The sequence below is a fragment of the Ailuropoda melanoleuca genome, chromosome 8 (assembly GCF_002007445.2).
Source record: "Ailuropoda melanoleuca isolate Jingjing chromosome 8, ASM200744v2, whole genome shotgun sequence".
Taxonomy (NCBI): domain Eukaryota; kingdom Metazoa; phylum Chordata; class Mammalia; order Carnivora; family Ursidae; genus Ailuropoda; species Ailuropoda melanoleuca.
Window position 1 is genome coordinate 115,549,928 of NC_048225.1, and position 23,501 is coordinate 115,573,428.

The window sequence follows — 23,501 nt, forward strand, 5'->3', positions numbered from 1 at the left end:
TCTTGTGAGGGATTTAAACATTTCATCACATTACACTAAAAGTATATCACAATCTTAGATGTTCCTTGAGAGATTATATGGGTCTTAAAATTTTGATCTTTTATGTTGATCATGATAACACATTAAAATAATAATGCTGATGATAATGATAATGATGGCCATGACAACAGGCTACATCTATGTTTACTTCTAATTTTAGCACCCCTATTATTTACTGGGCATTTGCTCTTTCAGCCTCCATGTTAACCTTTACATATACTAGATTATTCATTCCTTACAACAACCCTATATGGAAGTAAAATCTCATAGAGGTCAAGGAACTTCTGTAAGGGAACATAGTTAGCAAGGGCAAAGCTAAGATGTGAATACTGGTGTGGTTAACTCGAAAGCCCCATTATTCATAACCCTTACCAAAAATGCCTTCATTATTTTGCTGAGTTAAAGAATGAAACTGAACCATTATCTTATCGTATACACAAAAATTAACTTAAAATGGATTAGCGACTTGAATGTAAGACCTGAAAACCATGAAACTTTTTTTAAGATTTTATTTATTTATTTAACAGAGATAGCTAGAGAGAGACAGAGCACAAATGGGGAGCAGCAAGCAGAGGGAGCGGGAGAAGCAGGCTCCCCGCTGATTAGGGAGCCTGATGTGGGGCTCGATCCCAGGACCCTGGGATCATGACCTGAGCCGAAGGCAGACGCTTAACCAACTGAGCCACCCAGATGCCCTAAAGCCATGAAACTCTTAGAAGAAAATCGTAGGCAGTAAGCTCCTTGACATCAGTCTTAGCGACGATTTTTTTGGATTTGACACCAAAAGCAAAATAAATAAGTGGGACCACATCAGAATAAAAAGCTGCACAGCAAGGGAAACTGTCAACAAAATAAAAAGTCAGCCTACTGAATGGGAGACAATATTTGCAAATGATACATTTGTTAAGGCGTTAATATTTAAAGTATATAAAGAACACATGCAATTCAATAGCAAAAAGAAAAACAGTTTAATTTTAAAATGGACAGAGGACTTAAATACACATTTTTCCAAAAAAGACATACAGACAGCGAAAAAGTCTATGAATAGATGCTCAGCATCTCCCTCATCAGGGAAATGCAAATCAAACCAGGATGAAATATCACCATACTACACCTGTCTGAATGGCTAGTATCAGAAAGAAGTAACAAGTGTTAGCAAGGATATGGACAAAAGGAGACCCTTGTGCACTGTTGGTGGGAATGTAAGTTGGTGCTGCCGTTTTGGAAAACAGTATGGAGGTTCCTCAAAAACTTAAAACTAGAACTTCCATATGATCTGGCAGTTCCTCTTATAGATATTTATTTGAAGAAAGCAAAAACACTACCTCAGAAAGATATGTGCACCCCCATATTCATTGCAACATTAGTTACAAACAGCCAAGATGTGGAAGCAAACTACATGTCCATCAGTGGATGATTAAGAAAATGTGTTGTGGGGTTCCTGGGTAGCACAGCGGTTAAACATCTGCCTTCGGCTCAGGGCGTGATCCCGGCGTTATGGGATCAAGGCTCCTCCGCTGTGAGCCTGCTTCTTCCTCTCCCACTCTCCCTGCTTGTGTTCCCTCTCTCGCTGGCTGTCTCTATCTCTGTCCAATAAATAAATAAAATCTTTAAAAAAAAAAAAAGAAAATGTGTTGTGTACAATGGAATATAATTCAGCCATAAACAAAAATGGAATCTTGCCATTTACAACAACATGGGTGGACCTTGAAGGCATTATGCTAAGTGAAATAAGTCAGACAGAGAAAGACAAATACCATAAGATCTGACTTATACGTGGAATCTTTAAAAAAAAAATGCTGATAGATGCAGAGAACAGATTGGTGGTTGCCAGAGACAGGGGGAGGAGGGGGTTGGTGGGTAGGTGAAATGGCTGAAGGGAATCAAAAGGTACAAAATTCCAGTTACAACGTCAGTAAGTTTTAGGACATAATGTACTGATGGAGATGTAATGTATAATGGAGACTATAATTTATAATATTGTATTGCATATTTGAAAATTGCTGAGAGAGTAAATCTTTAAAACTTCTCATCACAAGGAAAAAAGATACCTGTGTATGCTGATGGATATTAACTGACTTAATGATGATCATTTCATGATATATACCAATATCAAATTCTGTTGTATACCTAAAACTAATATAGTCTTGCATGTCCATTATACCTCAGTAAAAAAAAAAAAAAAACTTTGAAGAAAACCCATTTCAATGAGAATATCCTATATGGGCTTCCTTTTCATTTTTGGATATCATTTTAAAATTAAGAACATTTTCATTTCCACAGTAAATTTTGAATTATTTGGCATCATTAATTAATAAATTTATTCTTTAAAATTTTCCATATTTCCAAAATATATGAGACTTAGAAAAATTCTGTGAAAAAAGTCTTAGTATCTCCTTTTGCTAAATAAGAAATGAAATTCATAAAAATTAGTAACAGAGATAGTGGCAGAGGTTGAAGTGGAATCCAGGTATTCTGATTCCAAGCAGTGTTTTATTTTCACTGTGCTTTACTACATCTCTAAATTCTAATGCCTTTAATCAAATGTCTGCAGAAATAAAATTAACATCACTTAAATGTTCTTTCAGGTTTTTGCCATTTTCTTCCTATCATAAAAATAAAAAGTACATCCCATTAATGAATTCATCAAGCAAGTACGGTCCCAATTCTTACGGAAGTCAACATTTTAGAGATGAAAATCCTAAGAAATGGATCTGTGACAAGGTAAGTTAATGCAACATTAAAAAATGATGTTCCTTTTGAAAGGCTAAAAATATACACTGATTACAACAAATATAAATATTTTCATTACAGTTAGCACCCTCGTGGTTATAAAATTATTTACAGCTATTTCATGTAAAGATGACACTGCTGGCTTCTCTAGACAGCAAGAGATTTTGGATTTGTTTTTTAGCGTTAATATGTTTTTATGTGTAATGGCTCAGCTACCCTATGATCTATGGCTTGCATCGTGGCTTTGCCAAAGCCAACCAGGGTCAAAACTTGAATCTGTGGTCACAGAATAGCAAAGCACTCAGACATGGAGATCAGTGCTTGATTGCTTCCACTCAAGCTCTGTGTGTATGTGGATAGACAGATAAGTAAATAAGTAGATAGATAGGTAAATAGATAGATAGATAGATAGATAGATGATACATAAGGATTGATAAAGATATATGTGATATGTATTTATATGATATAGATAAGATAAAGCAAATATTTATTGATTCCAGAGTTATATTTGTTAGCATTTAGAGAAAATTTTCTGAATAGGGAAAACACGAAGCTATCTTACATAATATGAGGTAAAAGGAAAGTTCTTACTATGTGTTAAGCCTGTTATTATAACAGAAACTATAACTTATTTATGGAAATAATTACACAGATAAAATGAAGTTGTAAGTGACTTTCTGGAAAGGGATTAAAGCCCCTGAGTTCCATAGAGTATACCAGACGTATTGGTTCTATTAATAGTCTGTCAGTGAGGATTTACTCATTTATACACAGCCTCCTTCCAAAAGGATTTAAAGACACCTTACTAAAAGGCACATACAGTAAAGGTTATATTTTAGAAATAAAAATAGGGGGAAATGATCTTTGGTGAGAACAGTATCTATATTCACAAAATAAAGAAAACCATTACAACAGTGCTAAGTGATAGGAATTTCAGCTTGTGGATGGCAAAGACAAAGAGGGAAACACAAGTTGCAGACATATCGTCATTACTCAAGAGGAAGACACATGTTAGACCCTAAAGAAAAATGAGATATTTCTTTATTTTACCAAACTCTAAGAAAAAGTCTTTTTTTTAGGACATTGTAAATATAGGATTACCAAGGGTAAGTCACTGGGGGGTAACACAGATACTTTAGAAAGTGCCCTTTTCTTTTCCACCTGCTAAGTCCTCTTTCTTAAAAAATGATCTAAAATACTAAATAATAATTCCACATCATAAGGAACATGTACAGTGAGTAGTTCAATTTGGCTCACTGATTGACAAACCTAAATACTGGTGATGATGTTACTCTTGGCATTTGTTTTTACCTGATATGCAACCATTCAGAATATAGGCTAAATATAATTTTCAGACTATTTAATTTCATATTTTGAATGTGCATAATGTGATCTACAACTCATTTGCTATTTGACGTAAACATTTTTTGCTTTTATGCCCTCTTACCATTTTATTTAATTCAAGGAAGTGTTCATTTCTTTAAATATAAATGACTTACCTTAGGACATTAAGCTACTTCCAAGTAAATAAGATCCTTATGCAAATGTTTCTTTCCTAAAATAATACAGTACTTTTTGGTTTTATATGACAGATTCACGTCATAAATTCTAACAGCGTATGCATCTGTCTTACAGAAGTAAGCACTTTCATGGAAATACAGAGACTTTCGGATACTCACTAAAGAGAAAAATAGTTTATTTTGTTCTTTTGAGGAATCATAGTGTGCCTCCATACTTTTAGAAAGTATACACACTTAAAAAGTTAATGACAAATAGTTGTTCTTGTAGACCCGGAAAATTAAGAGATAAAAGTGTAGGGATTCTTTAAATCTTAGTAAATCATGAATCCACTTAACCCTACATAAAAGCATGTAGAAAAATACTAAATGCAAATTGAAATTCCTCTTTCCCAACTTCCCTCCCTTTCTTCTTACTTCTTCCTGCTTTCTGATCTCTTCAAATAAACGTATTAAATAAACAAATTATCCTTCTATGTGGCTAATGTAAACTGCACAATAGAGAGGTAGCCATTTTATTCTTTATATGTTGAATCTTACAACTATTAGACATAATTTATGTTTTGATTTGATGTTAAGTCATTTGGGTGAGAATTGGGTCCAATAAATTGCTAAAAGCAGTCTTCTTTTTCTTTATTTTTATAAAACTTAGTTTCTTGATTACTGAGGTTGGAGGCCACAATTTATTCATTATTAGTGGAGTAAGGATAGTTTTAGGGAGGCAAGAGTTATTAAGGTCAAAATATTGAAGAAGCAGAGGCTGACCTGATTTTTAAGTTCAGGTAAATAATTTGCGTTTATAAACTCTTTATTGTGCTGATATCAATATTTAAAATAGAAGTGAAATTCAATAAGGAGCATATACCAGTCAGTCACTGTTAATTTAATCTATTTGGGTAGATTTAAATGAGTTGGACAATACAAAAATTCAGTATACTAAAAACATTCTTTTGGTTGTCAAAACATTCACATATGTTCATATTTACCGAAGCAGAAATAATAGTCTAAGGCCTTTATTGAATTGGAATGAGTTCTCATATGCATTTTAGATGACTGATTTTAATGGAACTATTTCATGTTTTCCCACATTTGCAGAATTCAGGAAGAGACTTTTAAGATGGCTCATGTTGATAGAGCCTTTCTTCATATGCCTTATTGTAGGTGAATTACAACAGTAGGGCAGCCCCTTTTTGTTATTTTCACGTGCATTTTGGTCCTAAACAGGATTTCATAAGCTACAAAGCATAAAAATATCTAGTACTCCAAAGAATTAATTTAGAGAACCTAAGCATATTGCACAGAACATAAAGTTGACCTTTACCGTCTATGGCTTTTGGAATGGAGTGGGATGTGGAACACATCATAGATTTAATGTGGCACATCGCTGTCTGCAGAAGCTTGGGTGGGACTGGGACTGCTTGCCCATGGCACCCGGTGATTGAATCTGCTGTCACCAGCATCCTGATAATAATGAACATTCAGCTTAACGACCGTGATTATGATTATCATAATTGATGTGCGAGTGCAGTGTGTGGGGATCATTACAGCTGAACTGTACAGCAGAGAAACATGCCTCAGTTATGGATAATTTTACTTTTATGCATTGATTGGGATAAAATATGCCTTTCTATTTAAACAGACCAGCTTCATATAATTTTAAGAATCTTTCTGTACATGTTGATTGATGATTATGCACTTGCTGAAAAACAGCCCCTTACAGTTGTTTGTTTTGTGTTGTTTCATTTCATTAGTAAATGTAAACAATTAAATAATTAGGTGTAATTGAGGGAAAATATTTTGCTTATGAGGATGGCCTTCAATAATCAAGTATTCAGTTTAAGTGGTTTTTTTTTTTCTCTTTCTCTCTCACAATACCCCAGGGACTGAAATTCTTCAATTTTCTTTTTTTCTGTGATTACCCTTGTATCAGTCTTTTTGAGGTCACTAGGCTTCAGGGAAAAGAATAAGTTTAAATAATTTTTATTATAGATCTGTAGATGCATTTGCATATGTGTATATTTATATATACTCTTATGCACTTTAGAAAACTGGTTGGAGCCAAATATTATTTATCAAAATAATATTTAACCTATGGAGTAATGTTAAGATAGATATATTTACACTACCTTTGTTTTTTAACCACCACCTTGTTTCTGATAGATTTAATAGATTGTGTAGTAATTTTCAGTTTTACTTTTACAAAGGATTTCTTGATTTGAATTTTAACTTGTGAATGAAAATAATATGTGCAGTGATGTCCAAGATATTCAGTAGATTAGAACTGCCCATATTAGTTTATGATTATTAACCTAAGGGCTTAATTTGCATTTGAGTCTAAAATATTACATTTGAGTGATGAACAAACATAATGGAACACATTTTCATAAAGCCTGGTAAGTCATTATAAAAGATAAAACTTTTATTTTGTAACTGCAGTAAAGTCTGAGATTGAGAGATCTCTCCACCAGATTATTAATAACTGTAGAGCTCTAAAAAGACTATGGCAAACGTTTCATTCTGAGATCTGTAAGATTTCCATAACCCCTGCTAAGGTGCTCACCCTAGGTGTGCAGCTGTACAGTGTGGTGTAGGACAGAGTCTGTGTTTGACAGCCAGAGGTTTTTCAGCTTGCCTATAAAATTCTCTTTTTGGAACTTTTTGGTCCCAGTGTGATTCTTGAACTTTATTAAGAGTTCCTCTTTTAAGTTTGACTCAAAAAATTCAACATATGCCAGTCTTCTCTGCATAATTACTAATCTAGGATAACAAGAATTAAATTCTTCATCTGACAAAAATCTTGGAATATGTTATCTGCACTTCTGTGCAATTAAACTCTTAACCTTAATCAAAAACATTATTTTGTTGGTGGTGGTGGTGGTGGAAACTGGGTTAACATATCAGCGAAAATTTTAGGCTTCTAGACTTTTTGCCCTCATTCCTAGGTATAGGATCATAGCTTTAATTTCTTTCTGAGAGCCCCCCGCCATGATGTCTTTATCTGACTTTGTAAAAGAGGAGGTTTACCAGAATCAGAAGCCCCAAAATGACTAGAAATATAGCTAGTAAATATTCTTGATGTCTTAAAAAGGGACAGACTTTGATCCTGGGAATCATGGAAGTGTTTGAAGCATTATAACATGAGAGTTGACATTGATAGTACTTATTCAAGTGTCATTCGACTATGCCTGCAGGTTTTGGCATGGAGAAGTCAAAGGGATATTTGTGTGTCCTTTTAGGTGGGTCCCTATCAAACCACACTAAATAATGTTTGAGTGTTTCCACTGCAGTGAACATTCTTTCACATACATCTTTGCCCTAATGAATTCCCAGAAGTGAAATTTCTTTTTTTTTTTTTAAGATTTATATATTTATTTTGGAGAGAGAGAGCATGCACATGAGCAAGCACAGGAGAGGGGAGGAGAGGGAGAGAATCTCAAGCAGACTCCCCGCTGAGCATTGAGGCCCGCATGGGGCTTGATCCCAGGACCCTGAGATCATGACCTGAGCCGAAATCAAGAGTCAACTGCTTATCCAGCTGAGCCACCCAGGCGCCCCTGAAAGTGAAACTTCTGAGTCAGGGCTGTGATGGTTGCTTTTATGTGTCACTTTGACTAGGCATTAGTACCATTATTTAATCAAACAGTAATCTAAGTGATACTGTGAAGGTATTTTGCAAATGTGGTTAACATCTGCCATAAATTGACTGTAAGCAAAGCAGATTACCCTCAATAGTGTAGGTGGGTCTGATCCAAACAGTTGAAAGCCTTTAGAGCAAAAAATGAGGTTTCCTGGAGAAGAAATCCTACTGCAAGACTGTAATATTAATTCCTGCCTGAATTTTTAGCCTGCCAAGTTACCCTGAAGATTTGGACTTGCCTGTCTCCATAACTGCATAGGCCAATTCCTTAAAAAAACTCTTGTCTGTCTGTCATCTTTCATCAGTTCTCTTTCCCTGGAGAACCTTGACTGATACAGAGGGGTAGCACATTAACTTTTTTCTAATTTTTTGGATTTTCCAGGTTTATAGAGATATGATTGATGTATAATATTGTTTTAGGTTAAGGTGTACAACATAATGATTTGATACTCATATACATTATTAAATGATTACCATAACAGGATTAGTTAATACATATGTCAGTTCATAGAATTACCTTTCTATGTGTGTGGTGAGAACATTTAAAATACTCTCTTAGCATCATTGGTTCTCCAGAACTTTTTCATCTTATAACTGAAATTTTTCCCCTTTGACCAGTATCTCTTCATTTACCTCACCCCCAGTCCCTGGGCACTAATCTGTTCTGTTTCTGTGAGTTCGACTATTTTAGATTTCATATATAAGTGAAGTCATATAATATTTGTCTTTCTCTGGCTTATTTTACTTAGTATAATGCCCTTAAGTTTCATCCCTGTTGTCTCAAATGGCAGAATTTCCTTTTTTATTGCTGAATAATATTCCTCTGTGTGTGTGTATGTGTGTGTGTGTGTGTGTGTGTGTGTGTGTGTGTGTGTGTGTGACATTATCACATTTTCTTTGTCCATTCATCCATCAGTTGACACTTAGGTTATTTCCATGTCTTGAATATTGTAAATTAACTGCAATGAACATGAGGGTGTATATATTATCTTTGAGATAGTGATTGCCTTTCCTTTAGCTGTGTATCCAGAACTGGGATTGCTGGGCCATACAGTAGTTTTTTTTTTAAATTTTTTTCAGGAACTTCATACTGTTTTCCATAATGGCTATACCAGTTTGCCTTCCCAGAAACAATACATAAGGACTCCCTTTTCTCTGTGTCCTCACCAACACTTGTTATCCCTTGTCTTTTTGATAATAGGCTAGCACATTATTAAAGCTTTTGTTATATATTGTCCAACTGCCCTGAAGAAAATGTATAGTATGTTCTAGAAGAGTGGCATTAAATTTGTAGAGATGTGAATTATTTTTAGAAGTGTTAAGAATACAAATAGTGTTAAAACTGAAAATGAATTAGATATGATAAAGTAAGAAAAAATCAGTTTGCTGATTAGTCCTAAGTTTCTGCAAGGGAAACTGAATTTATAGTGATACTATTCACTGAGATTGGGAAAAGAAAAGGATCAGAATTTTGGGGACAATTGTAGGGAAGAAATTTTGAGCTCAATCTTATACATGTTTGAGATTGAGATGACTTAATTCATCCAAGTAGAGATGTTAAATAAATAGCTAAATATCCATGTTTGTTGCTTGAAACAACAGCTTGGGCCAGGGTTACAAAATTGAGTGTATCTTGTTCATAAATAAAATTTAGTATATTCAGTTCATAAATAATAATTGAAATCCTGACAGTGAATGAAATAGCCTAAAGTAAAACAGGATAATGAGAGGGGAACTAGAAATTTTGAGGAATGCCAACATTTAATAACCATTTGGAGTCGGACGAGCTGTAAAGGAGGTAGATAAATGTGAAGAAAACCAAAAGAATATGCTTATCAAAGAAGTCAAGAACAGATAATGCAGTAAGGAAGGAGTGATGAGACGTGGCAATGATGCTGTGACGTTAAAGACGATGAGGACTGAAAAAGCCCCCTAGATTTAGCAAAATCAAAGTCATTGGTTACTTAGCAAGAGCTGATTCAGTGACAATATGGGGAACTAAGCCAGACTGGAGTACTTTGAAGAGGGAGTGAAAAAACTGGGGGACGGGGGCTGGGTGACAAGGGTGGGGGGAAGGGAGAGATCGATCAAGTTAGATAGTAATTTGAATAAATTTGGCTGGAAAGGAAGAAGAGAGATTGATCCGGGCAATGGCTATAGGGAGAGATAGAGTGAAGTATCCTTTTTTTTTAAAGATGGAAGAAGCCTAGCATGAATAAATTTTACTGTGCTGTCTGGATATTATTATTTAATCAATTTCCTATGATTTATATTAATTTGTCTTTTAAATTAGTCTTTTTGAATTTTCGTATTTAGAAGCAATCTTGAGGGCCAGTGCCCCTGCAGCTCAGCCTTGGTCTACAAATGTTTTTAAAGCAGTTGTTCTCTACCAGAAGTGATTTTGCAATTTGGGTAATGTATAAACACACTTCGGCTATCACAACTGGGTAGAAGTGGACATCTAATAGCACCCACCTTGAGGCTATGGGTACTAAATTTCCTATAATGCACAAGACAGCTCCCCACAACAAAGAATTATTCGCCTAAGACGTCAGTAGTGCCACTCTTGAGAAATCTTGGGTTAAAGAGTATGCATGTTTTTAAGACTTCTGATTCATCTTCCCAAATGTCTGAACAGAAAGGGTGAACTCATTTACGTGTCCAACTTGCAATTTATGTGAATATCCATTTCCCTCCATCTCATCAACTCTGAGTATTATTTTATCATCATTCATTTTATTATTTTTTTGCTTGTGAGTTTTTGTTCTTTGGAACTTTATATATGGGAATTCTTTGATTCCTGATTTAAGGAATTTCTGAATTTCTTCAGAAAAGGTTGTTGTTTGTTTCTGCCAAGAGCTTAATGGAAAAACTAAATTTTGATTTGCCATCTAAACCTTTGTGTGTTCAAGTTCATTGTTAGGAACTCTCAGGAAAGACTTTTTTTTTTTCTCTCTCCACTCAACCCAGAGCCAAGAATGAGACAGGGACATTTGTCAAAGTCTCCATAATAGGAGACTTTTTCTTTTTCTAGTTCACCTACTAGGAATGTTACTTATTTTAGGAGTGCTGCTTTCATAGAGTTCTCCAGTATAACTCCCACACTCTGCCGCAGTCCAGTTGTCAATTTCTTGACCATGTACCTTGACCCAGACACTAGGACTACAGATAAATATATAACTTGGAACAAACACAGTCTGTAGCCCTTACTAGATTTGCTCTTTTGTTGTTGTTGATTCTTTCTTTGAAAGAATCCACTTATTTTTTTCCAGGTAATCTGTGCATGAAAAGATCTTAGAATCTTTTATCCAGAAATTTTAAGTGAGGAAACCTTCCCGAACATCTAGTTTGCTGTATTGCCAGAAGTGAAAGTACTGACATTTTCTCTATCTCAAATGTTGGAGTAACTTTTACTAGGTAACAAACTGTCTATTTATTTTGTGCAGTTATTTTAGAGGGGAATGGTTCTCGCCTAAGATATGCTTGCAAAGTTTTTCTAAATATTAAACTATCACTTATATTTCTTTTGCTACCTTTAATATACTATAAAATGATTTAACATTTGTATAAGGATGATTCAGTTTTACACTTTTTACAAATAGCAACTGAGTTTCCTTAATACCATTTATTCTATTGTTTCTTATGGTTAGCAATTCTATTATTTTTATTATTCACTTTGTTTAGTTACTATTTTATTTACTTTGGGATTTTTGTAGATTTTATATTACTTTATATTCACTTTTTTGTATGCACCAGACTTAACAGTTTTATATATTGTATATTTTTAAAAAATTATCTCAGTTATGTGTCAAGCAGATACAGAATATCAGAATGTTATTTATAAATGTAATGGTACAATGAACTCTCCACCTGACTTAGAGAAAAAATATTCCTATTATTTTGAAGTCTTATGTGGCACTCTTAATGATTCTGTCCTTTCTGTTGCTAACTAGAGGTATCTACTATCCTAAATTTTTAATAATTTCTTTGCTTTTATCTATACTTTTATTACATATATTTATATTCCCAAGCAATAGTTTTACATAATTAGGCAGTTTATATAAATGTCTTTATAAGTGTGCAAATTATATCATGTGTTTTTTTAACAACTTGCTATTATCTTGTATAGCAAGAAATGCAGCTACACATTTCATTTTCACTGATGTAAAGTATTTCATACATGAATTTGCCACAGTTTATCCATTTTAGTGGAGATAAATGTGGATTTTTTGGTAGCCTTTTTGCTCTAATAAGCCGCGCTGATCTGGATGTTACATTGGTTCTTTTACACACCTTCTGGCTCCTATATGAAAGAAAGGTATTGCTGAGTGTATATACATCCTTACATTTGTTCATAAGAACATACTTTTCCAAATGTTTTACAAATTTAGTGTACAGCAGGGACATTCAGTATTCCTGCCAACATGTATTATTGTTCACTTTAACTTTTTTTTACCAGAATCAGATAGATGTAGCATTACAGTTTTAATTAGCATTTTCTTGATTTTAATGAAGTTGTGCTTTTTTTTCTGTAAGAGCACACTGTGTGTCTTAATAAAAATTATGGTTTTTTTCGCACAGAGTCTTCACTTTTGTTACTAAGTTTATTCCTAAACAAATTCTATTTTATTGTTATTGTGAAAAAGTTCTTATTTGTTTTCTAACTTGCTCTTGTTGTATAGTCATTTGTTTATGCATATGTGCTTTTGTTATTGTATTGGTTTATTCAGGTTGCCGTAAAGTACCACAGACTGGGTGGCTTAAATAGCAGGTATTTATTTACTTTCTCACAGTTCTTGAGGCTGGAAGAGCCAAGATGAAGGTGCTGTCAGGGTTGGTTTCTGGTGAGGACTCTGGCTTGTAGACGGCTGCCTTCCTGCTGCTGTGTCCTCACATGGCCTCTTCTCTGGGCGTGCGTGGAGAGAGAGAGAGGATGAGAGAGAGAGATGAAGAGAGAGAGAAATATATCTCTTCCTCTTCTTGTGATGCCAGTCCTGTTGATTACATTCTGGAGTCAGAATCTCTCGTTTCAAATTACTACTTTGGTGCATAATTTTGAGCAAGTTACTTGAATTCTCTGTATCTCAGTTTTCTCATCTGTGGAAAGGGAAAATATTTTACCTTAACGGTTTGCTTTGATGACAGAATTAGGGAATCGTTTAAGTGATTTGGATTACACAACATGGTAAACACCATACATTTTAGTTATTATTATATTTATAAAACCCTTTTGTTTCTTTTCCTATTCTATTTTTCTATTAGTGTATTTTGATCGCTTATGTTGTAATGATATCCTGAATCTGTAATGCTCTCTGTATCATTTAAAATTTCTCCATCATTAGCCCCATTTTCATGTGTTAACATTATAAAAGCTATTTAGAAATTAATAATAAAATAACAATAAATTGACCGAGGCCTAGATGATTAAAAGATTAATTTGCCTTGTATTAATACAAGTTTATTTTCCATACTATATATATTTCATGTTTTACTGTTACAGAAATTAAATATTGAAATGTAAATATAGTAGACGTCTAACTTGTGTTACTTCTAAGACAAATATGTGAAAGCTTGCTATCAAGCTTAATTTTTACTTATAGATAACATTTCTTATCCTTTTGTATCTTCAGTTGATTTTTATGTCAGAATATAAAAGCAGTACTTTAAAAATCATTTTTGGTAAATTTCCAATTTGGTACTTAATATTGTTTTTAACTCTTACAAAAAGGAAAAGGAAACCAGCAGTAATACAGACCATAAAAATAAAGGACAAGTCAAACACTTCTTTTATGTTACCTTATTGTTTCACATCACTTTATATAATGTGCAGACAAGCTCAGAACTCCACTTATCTGTTTCATACACTGAGCTTCCTGCTTGAGAATTCATTTAAAGAAATTTGTAAAAATTATTGTGAATTTAATTTCTTTTAACATACTTAACACAGTATTTTCTAAATTATGCCTAATCTGATATATTTTCTCCCGAAGATGTTATTCACAGAGTTATTTAACTAAATATTCATATTCTAAAAAGATGCTGGAAGCCATACTACCCGACTGACTTGGAGAATTCTGCAGTTAGTAACTTCCATTATACTAGTGGCATATTGAAAGTAGCATCATTAACTCTGGATTAATCTACAAGCTATTTTTTAGGTGGCTATTATAAGGTTATCAACTCTTAGGGAAAAACTTAAATCTGCTAGCATGCTCAAAGGTTAACAAATGTGAAATATCAGATGACTAAAAAGTGATAACTTACTAGTCTGGACAGCAACTGACTTTAAGGATATTTATAAATAATATTAAGGTACAAAAATAGTGAAAATACTTTACACTGTTGGCTGGAGAGATACAAATGTTGACCTTACTTTCTTATTAAATCTATTCCAAGAGCTATTTGCAAAGATTTTGCTCACAATTGGAATATTTAATAAAATCTAATTTTCTTCCTCTGTAATTCCTCAGTTGGAAAATGTGGTCCCTTGATGATGATCTAAGGCTTTGAAGAATAAATGGATTTCAAAGAGAAAATTAGATGGTACTTATTATGCTGTCTAAATAGCAATGCATTGTCATTTGTCTGTTGTATTATAAATGTCTTGCTTTCCATACCTTCTTCATTTAATCATGTAACTTGCCTGTAAGCAGCATTAGAGAAAAAAGTTGCTGTGTTACTCCAGTTGTTTTTTGTCTTTGCTTATCCCAGAGACAGTTCACTCTTAGCCCAGGACAGAACACTTCAGCTACTCCCCAACCCCCGGTATCTTCTGAATCCCTTCCACCCACACCCTCACTTGGGCCAAATCCTAGGGAGACCTACGAGTTTCCTCCCTCTACTTACTTAGGAAGTTTTTCCTAACTATACCCCCTCTCCCAAGTGAAGTTATGTATGACTGGCAAGTGTAGTATTTTAAAAATTAAACCTTGATATAAAAACCACATTCTAGCCCAAAATTAAATTTTCTCATGGTAAATATAATTTCTCGCATTTATTCAGTGTTTTATTACACATTTTTTTCAGAGTATTTTTTGTTAATACATCTAATTATTTGTCATTAGAAGACTGAGCATGTCTGTCCAGATTTCTTTGCAGCTTCCCAGCCTGATGCCATATATCAGGATGACATTTATTATAGCAATAATGAAGGGCAAATAGCATTTGCCATATACTTTTTTCCTTCACTTTTATGTCATGCTTGTATTAAGAAAGTTACTTCCATTTTATTTGTCAACATTTTCAGTAGAAATTCATTTATATTGCTAACACCTATAAACCATTAAAAAAAGGCTAAAGCATTTTCTTCAAAATACTGTTTTTTAAAAGAAATACATGGAATTTGAAAGGATACTGTTTGAATCCAAAGCTTTGCTTACTTAATCTCTGATTTTTGAGACATGCATATTGTTTTTCTAATTGAATTCAGAAATCATCTGTCATTTTAGTTTTGACATGTAATATTCATAAATAACGTACAAAGGATAGAAGCAATCTAATTTGCAAGTATTAATATACTTTCTAATTCTAATAGCATTAATTGAGGAGTTATAAAATACTATATGTAAAGTGTGTTTTGATTTTAAAGTATGTTTCCATATTTATGGCTAGCATTACCTAAATATCAAGGTACAGTGAAAATTCTAGAAATGTATCAGAAAAAAAGATGATAGAATATATTAGATATATTCACAGGTAACATATACTTTTTCTTTTTACCCCAAAACATTACTGATAAAATTTCCTTGCTTTAACTTTTAACTCTCATCTTACTTATCTATAAGAGACATAAATGCTTACAATAAAAAAGGATCTCAAGTTGCATGAGTCTGTCAGATTGGGAGATTTTCAGATATCAAGTGTTAAGTATTTGGTATTCTATGAAGAAATTCATCTCAGAATATAGCTACTATATTAGTATAAAGTTATGGCTTAGTAGCATTAAAATAATCAATGGTAGCTTTAAGGTTGATTTTTGATAACATGGTAACATAAAAATAAAGTTCACTTTCCAGAAAACTTCTTTCTACTATGAAGTACTTTGACTTATGGTATAGCCTCAGTAAAGTCTACGGGGCCAAAGCAAAGAATGGCATTTTTTTTCAAATGTTAAAAATTTTTTAGTATAAGTAATCATTATTACTGTTATATATCATGACCTCATAGGGGTTGACAGTGTACTTAGTTTTATTTTTTTAATTGATTTTTTAACTAACATACAGTGTTATATTAGTTTCAGGTGTACAGTGTAATAATTCAGGAGTTCCATACATGACTCAGTGCTCATCAGGATAAGTGTCTTCTTAATCTCCTGTATCTATTTCACCCATCCCCCCACCCACTTCTCCTCTGGCAACCAGCAGTTTGTTCTCTCTATTTAAGATCTGTTTTTGATTTGTCTCCATTTTTTTCTTTGCACATTTGTTTTGTTTCTTAAATTCCACATATGAAATCATATGGTATTTGTCTTTCTCTGTCTAACTTATTTCACTTAGCATTATACCCTCCAGGTCCATCCATGTTGTTGCAAGTGGCAATATCTCTTTTTCTTTTTTATGGCTGGGTAATATTCCATTGTGTGTATATGCAGATGGACACATGGATTGCTTCCATATCCTGACTTTTGTAAATAATTCTGCAATTAACATACAGTTGCATATCTTTTAGAATTAGTGTTTTGTTTTGTTNTGTATTTTCTCCAGGTAAATACCCAGAAATAGAGTTATTGAGTCACATGACAATTATATTTTTAAGTTTCTGAGGAACTTCCATACTGTTTTCCATCATAGCCACACCAGTTTAATTCCCACCAGCAATGCACGAGGTTTCCCTTCTCTCCACCTCCTTGTTATTTTTTCTCCAACACTTGTTATTTCTTTTTTTTTTTTTTAAAGATTTTATTTATTTATTTGACAGAGATAGAGACAGCCAGGGAGAGAGGGAACACAAGCAGGGGGAGTGGGAGAGGAAGAAGCAGGCTCAAAAGCGGAGGAGCCTGATGTGGGGCTCGATCCCATAACGCCGGGATCACGCCCTGAGCCGAAGGCAGACGCTTAACCGCCGAGCCACCCAGGCGCCCCAACACTTGTTATTTCTTATCTTTTTGATTCTACCTATTCTAACAGGTGTAAGGTGATATGTCATTGTGGTTTTGGTTGGCATTTCCCTGATGATGGGTGATGTTGGGCATCTTTTCATGTGTCTGTTGGCCATTTGTATGTCTTCTTGGTTTTGTTTTTAAATATTATAGTCAGAAAGTTCGTTACCTCCAGAACGTGTTGCCTGAAGTACGTATGCTTCGTATACTCAGAGTTTGTCTGTCTTTCCCCCATTAAGCTCACAATTCTTTCCTTTACAACTATGAACACACCTACATACAGGAAAGGCATCACTGGGTAGGGAGGAAAGGAGAAGTAACTGAAGAACCAGCTTTCTCATATTGAAACTTACACATAAAAGTGATATTCCACACTATGATTATTTTCTCTGTGGAAGAATAATTGTTAAGTATACTTCCATTACAAGTGCATGTTACCTGGTACGGACTTGGACTTCAGTAAGCAAGAGCTGTCCACTTATGTGGACTCACTAGATCACTGATATAAATCAAGTCACTAGCTTTCTTCCAGTTAAGCATATTTCCCTTTGTAGGAAATCATTTTATCTACCTCATTTCTTCTACTTATTTTATGTGGGAAGTTGAATTTAAAGGCAAAGTGAGTTTTCAGTTTAAATCAGGAGACAGCTGTTTTCTTCAGAAATAATGTTAAGACTTTATGTTAATACTTAGATACTTTTTTTGACATCTGACTCTTTAGATATATAATTGAAGCTATGGACCTTCTGTCTAAAAATAAAGTACAAATGCAAAAAAGCACACAAAATTTGTGTGCCATCAATTTAATTTTATTGGAAACTAATTTCCTTCACCAAACAAATAAAACAATAGTTTTTTTTTTTAGTTTTGCTTACAATTACTATTCTCAAATGTCTATTTTATAAAAATGTGGAAGTGAATCCAGATTTTGCAGGTAAAGAGATGAAATTCTATAAAAATAAATGTCAATGAAAACACTACCATGGTTTCACTTGAATACAAAGTTGAAATGTTGGGGTAGCCTTTTAATATGGCAATGCACTTCTCTGACGTTAATTTGATTTCAGTTTTTCTAATGACAGCAAATGCTAAAAGTAATATCTTACCTAGGTATGTAGTATCAAATGAAACCAAAACTCCAGTAACTCACTGAGCAAAGGTTGGAGTAAAGGAATAAAATTTTTTCAAGAAATCTCTAGATTGAACTCATGTCATTTCATTTTTTTTGTCCTTAAGCCTTTAAGGTTATGTGTTTTGGAGTCGGCATTATTATACAGTCTGTGACAGCTGAAAATTATGAATCCATGTATCCATGTTAGGGACATTGAAGCAGAAATGAATTCGAACAGAGATTTGTGATGTTCCTAGGTGTTCAGAGATTTCTGCCTACACAGAAATAAACAAATTGTCATTTTCCACTTCAGCTTGCAAAAGCATTTCCTCCAGAATTAGAGAGTTGGCATAGTTATCTTCTTCTAATCTTGTTTTCCAGAGTGAAAGCTTTCTCAAAAGAATCATGACTTTTCAGCCCCACGTATAATATGGCTGTAGTGAATTGAAGAATAATCATAAAATTATCTAAGTAATCCAACCCATGAGTGAACTCCTTATCATATTGTTCTGACCGTGACTTCCTGTTTCTTGCAAGTATTTTTAAACCTCTACTTAAAGTTGAATCCTTAACTCTAAGACTTCTCATTTCATGTTCTGTTCTCTTCTCATAAAAATTTCCTGTAAAGGCTCTGGGCCTAAAGTTGACTACAGGAATATGCACGCATCAGGATTCAGGATTTGGGGGCAGCATCTTCGGTGGTAATTCATGCTGATGTAGAAAGAGGTGATGAGGATGGTATGTGGAACTGTTTTTTCATCAACAGCAAAACCAGATGTTTTCCTAAAGATGGCAGATACTACATCTAGTCATGAAATTTAAAGAGTTTCCTTCCAGCTGAAGTTACACTCAATAGTAAAACTGTTAATCATTTTGAAGACAGTAAGAGAGAATCTATGTAGTTTCCAAAAGGGGCTCACAAAATAGGGTTTTTTTTCTATCACGATGTTAGTAGGGATATACCAGACCAAATCCATAAATTGGTTGCTCTCAGATGCTGAAGAAAAATGTTGACTCTGTCATTTACCCTATGACATGTTAGAAAATATCAACTACTTAGGAGAAAATGAAGTATTTCTCCTATGATATTCTTTTGTTCTAAGTCACAAACCAACGTCAACATTTATTTCTTACGCCTTGTGATTTCTCCCCTGTGGTATAAGGCTTCTTCCATTTGCATTATGAGATGATTCCAGACAAAAGTCTTTGGATGGAGCAAATCATAGTTTGGTTAATTTCCAGCCTTCTCAAATCAACCCACTTTTTATGACAAAAAGCCACATTCTGTGAAGTGTTTTCACAAAGGACAGAAGTGTTCCAGCTCTATTTACTACATTTTTTAATTGCAAAATCTTCACTACTGAAGAAGTTATTCAAATTCTGTGCAATTTTATCGTCTATATCTTAAGATTCTCTCCCTGTGTATACCACTATTAAGATGAATGATTCGACAGCAACTTTGAATATTATGTATGAACTATGAGAGTTACTTTGGGTATCTCCTCCACTGTTTAAAAACTAAATCAAGGATAAGTGGTAGAGATGTAGAATTGTGGAAGTAAAACCTTCCCCATACTGCAATACCCAAACAGAAGTAATCTCTGTAATGTCTTTTGAATAGCAAATGGTTTGGCAGACTCAACTGAAATTAGTTTCTGTATGCCTTTTGTATAGCTGTTTAGAGCTGCTAAACCTAGATATCTTGGTTCGGAACATGTTTCCTGAGACTTTAGGAAGAAGCAGTTTATGAAAAGATCAAAAACAACAATGTGGCAAAATTGACCAGAGATTTACCAGATAGCTAACTGTGGTAATATGGCCAGCTAATTATGTATATATTATAGGCATGATAATATTATTTACTAACTGTACTTCACAGGTACCAAACAATCAGAATGGACAATAATCCCAGAGCTTTCTTGGGTTATTTAGTAACTGTTTAACTGCTGGATTGTGAGGGATGGTGGAAATAATGCTTGGGTTAGCAGCTGTTATTGACAGTAATAGTACAAGCATTTCCATGTGTTAATGACAGATAGGACCATACCAAAGCATGCTGGCTGAATCTCAGCTCTGAATAAATGTGGATTTTGTTTTAACCATTCATTGCTGCCCCAGGAGTGGGCAGTATTTTTCTGGCCCTGTGTGTGGCTATATTCAGTCTCAGTGGTATGCATCCCATACCACTGTCGATTTTTTATCTTACATTATCTTAACTGATTGTTGTGATTCTTATAATCCATTTGTATTTCATCAGTGTCCATTTATTAAGATAGAAGGACTTTTACTCTTCATTGTAAAAAGTTGATTTAACTGCTATTGCATATGTTCATCTATAATCTTGTGTATGTAACTCCATAGAACCCCAGAATTACTCTGTTCACTAAGTAGCAGAAAAACTACTCTGGGGAAGAAAGTTCTGTATTCTCTAAATTTGTGTTGTGTGGTGTGATACCTATATAGCTATTGAGCTCTTGAAATGTGGCTAGTCTGAACTGAGATGTGCTACTAAGTGTAAAGTACACATTAGATTTCAAAGATGTAGTACAAAAAACAGGTGACATATTCATATTTTCATATTAATGACATATTACATTGACAATGTTTTAGACACACTGGGGTAAAATATCTTATTGCCATACAATTAATTTCACCTATTCGTTTTCACTGTTTCTAATGTGGCTACAAAAACTTAGAATTACTTCTTTTCTGTTAGTACTGATCCATGTTATGTATTTGCCCAGTTGTTTGGGATAACAAAGATTTGACTTTAATTGAACCTATGGAAAATTCCCTCTAGAAATTCAGATAACTGTTTTTTTGTGATGTAGTTATGTGTTGTTGTTTTTTTTTTAATTTTAAAACTTTTCGCTACAATGTAGTAGATTTGAAAATACCACCAGTTTCTTTGATTATTTGTTACTTCCTTAATACCTCACTAAACTACTTTCAGTTTATTCATTATAGGTCGAAGAGATAAGTTTTTTAAAAAGATATTCATGAAGTGGAAGTTTTGGGTTTAAAAATAACTATCCTAGGGGCGCCTGGGTGGCACAGCAGTTAAGCGTCTGCCTTCGGCTCAGGGCGTGATCCCTGCGTGATGGGATCGAGCCCCACATCAGGCTGCTCCACTAGGAGCCTGCTTCTTCCTCTCCCACTCCCCCTGCTTGTGTTCCCTCTCTTGCTGGCTGTCTCTATCTCTGTCAAATAAATAAATAAAATCTTAAAAAAAAAATCTATAAAAATAACTATCCTAAAACAAATAATTAAGTAATAATTCCAAGGGAATTAAAAAGTCAGGCTTGAGTGAAATTTTTAGTAATGCTGTCTATAGGTATATACTATCAATTTTGGATCAGCTTTGCTTGTGGCCAGAGGACTAAAAGAAATCCCTTTTGTTCTTAGGAAACGACACAGGATTTTCCTTCCTACCATCCCTTCTAATTAGATTTCATGAATTTTCATTGTGGGAAATCAGAGTATATTATATTCCCTTAATCTAGGGGTAAGATTATAGTGCCATATTTATAAATATACTTAAAATCAATGTAGCTTTATAGGTTAGCTTAAACATTTGTAGTCTTAGAAGATTTATAAACATATTTGGAAGATGCCACTGTATGATCATAGAAATATATGAAATCACTCGTTTGCTGATCTTTAAAAAGGGAAGCTATAACTTGAGGCAAAGTGCATTCACCAAACTTCTCAATATGTTAGAAGCTGTTCTAAAATTCTGATATAAATAAATAGGTGTGAGTCTTGGTCCCGGAAAACAGGAAGAAAAATCAATCAAAAATAGCCTGGATATTAAAACCGACTTTGTGCACTAATGTGAAGCTGCTTGATTGAGTAGTGCAGTGTCAACCATATCTTTCTTCTAATGCTAAAAGTAATGCACATAGACAGAGTGACAATCACTGCACAGGCTCCCATCAGCAATAATTAATCTTTTAGTTAACAGAGACTAGAAAAGCCTCTCATCAGCCTCTTCTGAAGTCTGAGGGACCCTGTTTTTTGATGTTTGCATTCTGAGGAAAATTGTCCCCACCAGTTCTAACAAATTGAAACACCAGGCTAATTATGGCAGCTAATGAAGTGTGTGGAATGGTCACAGCTTGTCGTGAAACTGTTCCTTCAGCTTGGATTAGAGTTTCATCAATCACTTTTTTAAACTGATCCAGAATTGCTTCTGCCCGGTGCTTGGCATTTTTAATGCTGTTTCTGTAATTGGTTTTTTCCCTAAAGCTTAGACTGTTTTTTGAAATATTACGGTTTCGGGACAGGACTTGCAAACTCTAGTTTATAAAAAAAAATTTATTATTAGTGATATCAGCTGATCAAGTGGTAGAAAGCTAATAAAAGACCACCAAAATACAATTTGATATACTGTTTCAATCCTGCTAAAGGTAGCAATAAAGCATATCCATGGATATCATTTTTTCATCTGTACGTATAATGTAACATAGGAGAATCATAGGCGGTGGTTAGTTGACCAAAATTCCACTTAGAGTTTCTATGAAATTAATGCATAGATGGTAGTTTATTGTTAGGGAAGAATAGCTCTCCCTTTATCATACAATGCTATTTTATAAGATGTCTACATTTTGCATTGAGCCAAACGTTTTGAAGCATTAAGACCAAAGATCTGTATATTCCCACTGAAATCACTCTGCATAAACCGGGAGTTCAACTGTTTGAAGGTTTTTTTATCTTCTCTAAAAAAGGGAATCAGTCATTTTGTAGGCATGACTGCAATTTCTATTAACAAATCTCCTTTTTAATGTTGATTCATCACTAGCAACTATTGAGCACCCACTGTGTGCAGCATACTGACTAGATTTGTAGGGCAATTCAATAAAAGATGTATGAAATTCCACGTGCATCGCTTATGGTCTTTAAAATGGTAAAAAAAAAAAAAAAAGTAAAACGCAAAGAAAGAAAAGAAAAGAGAAAAGAAAAGAAACAAAGCCACTTTTGGATGTTGTCTGTTACTCGGTTTCCTTTGGATCAGGGGCCATATGAGCAACAAAGCTTCTCCATGTTTCAGTTCTTCCCTTTTTATTGATTTTTTTCTTAGTAAATGGACATGCATTAAGGAAGAGCTTTAGCTGTGTTATCACTTTTAATTCCCAGAACTAACCTAGATGTTATCATTTTGATCACTATCATTTCTTCTCATTACAAATTAATAGTAAGTAATGCTAATCATTGCCAAGGTCTGGGCTATTGACCATGACACTATACTGGCTCTTTAAAGTTCCTTTCTCCTATCGTATTCCAGTTTCTAAGATTTTATAAATTCTTTGCAGATACTTAGTTGACTTACCAGTAATCATAATATAATGGAAATATCATAGCTGGAAG

The 23,501-nt window shown here is 34.0% G+C and overlaps 1 protein-coding gene across 3 annotated transcripts in view; it reads left to right on the forward strand.

Annotated features, from left to right (window-relative positions):
* The window catches only part of SPATA17 (spermatogenesis associated 17), a 175,746-nt gene that overhangs the window by 127,629 nt on the left and 24,616 nt on the right, over nucleotides 1-23,501 (forward strand). For all 3 annotated transcript variants that reach the window (XR_004627369.1, XM_034667195.1, XM_002926656.4), the window contains one exon: nucleotides 2,628-2,763. Coding sequence is in view for 2 of the 3 variants with exons in the window: in XM_034667195.1 (XP_034523086.1) it covers nucleotides 2,628-2,763 (136 nt within the window). In the remaining variant the exon portion in view is untranslated. The remainder of the gene's footprint in view (nucleotides 1-2,627; nucleotides 2,764-23,501) is intronic.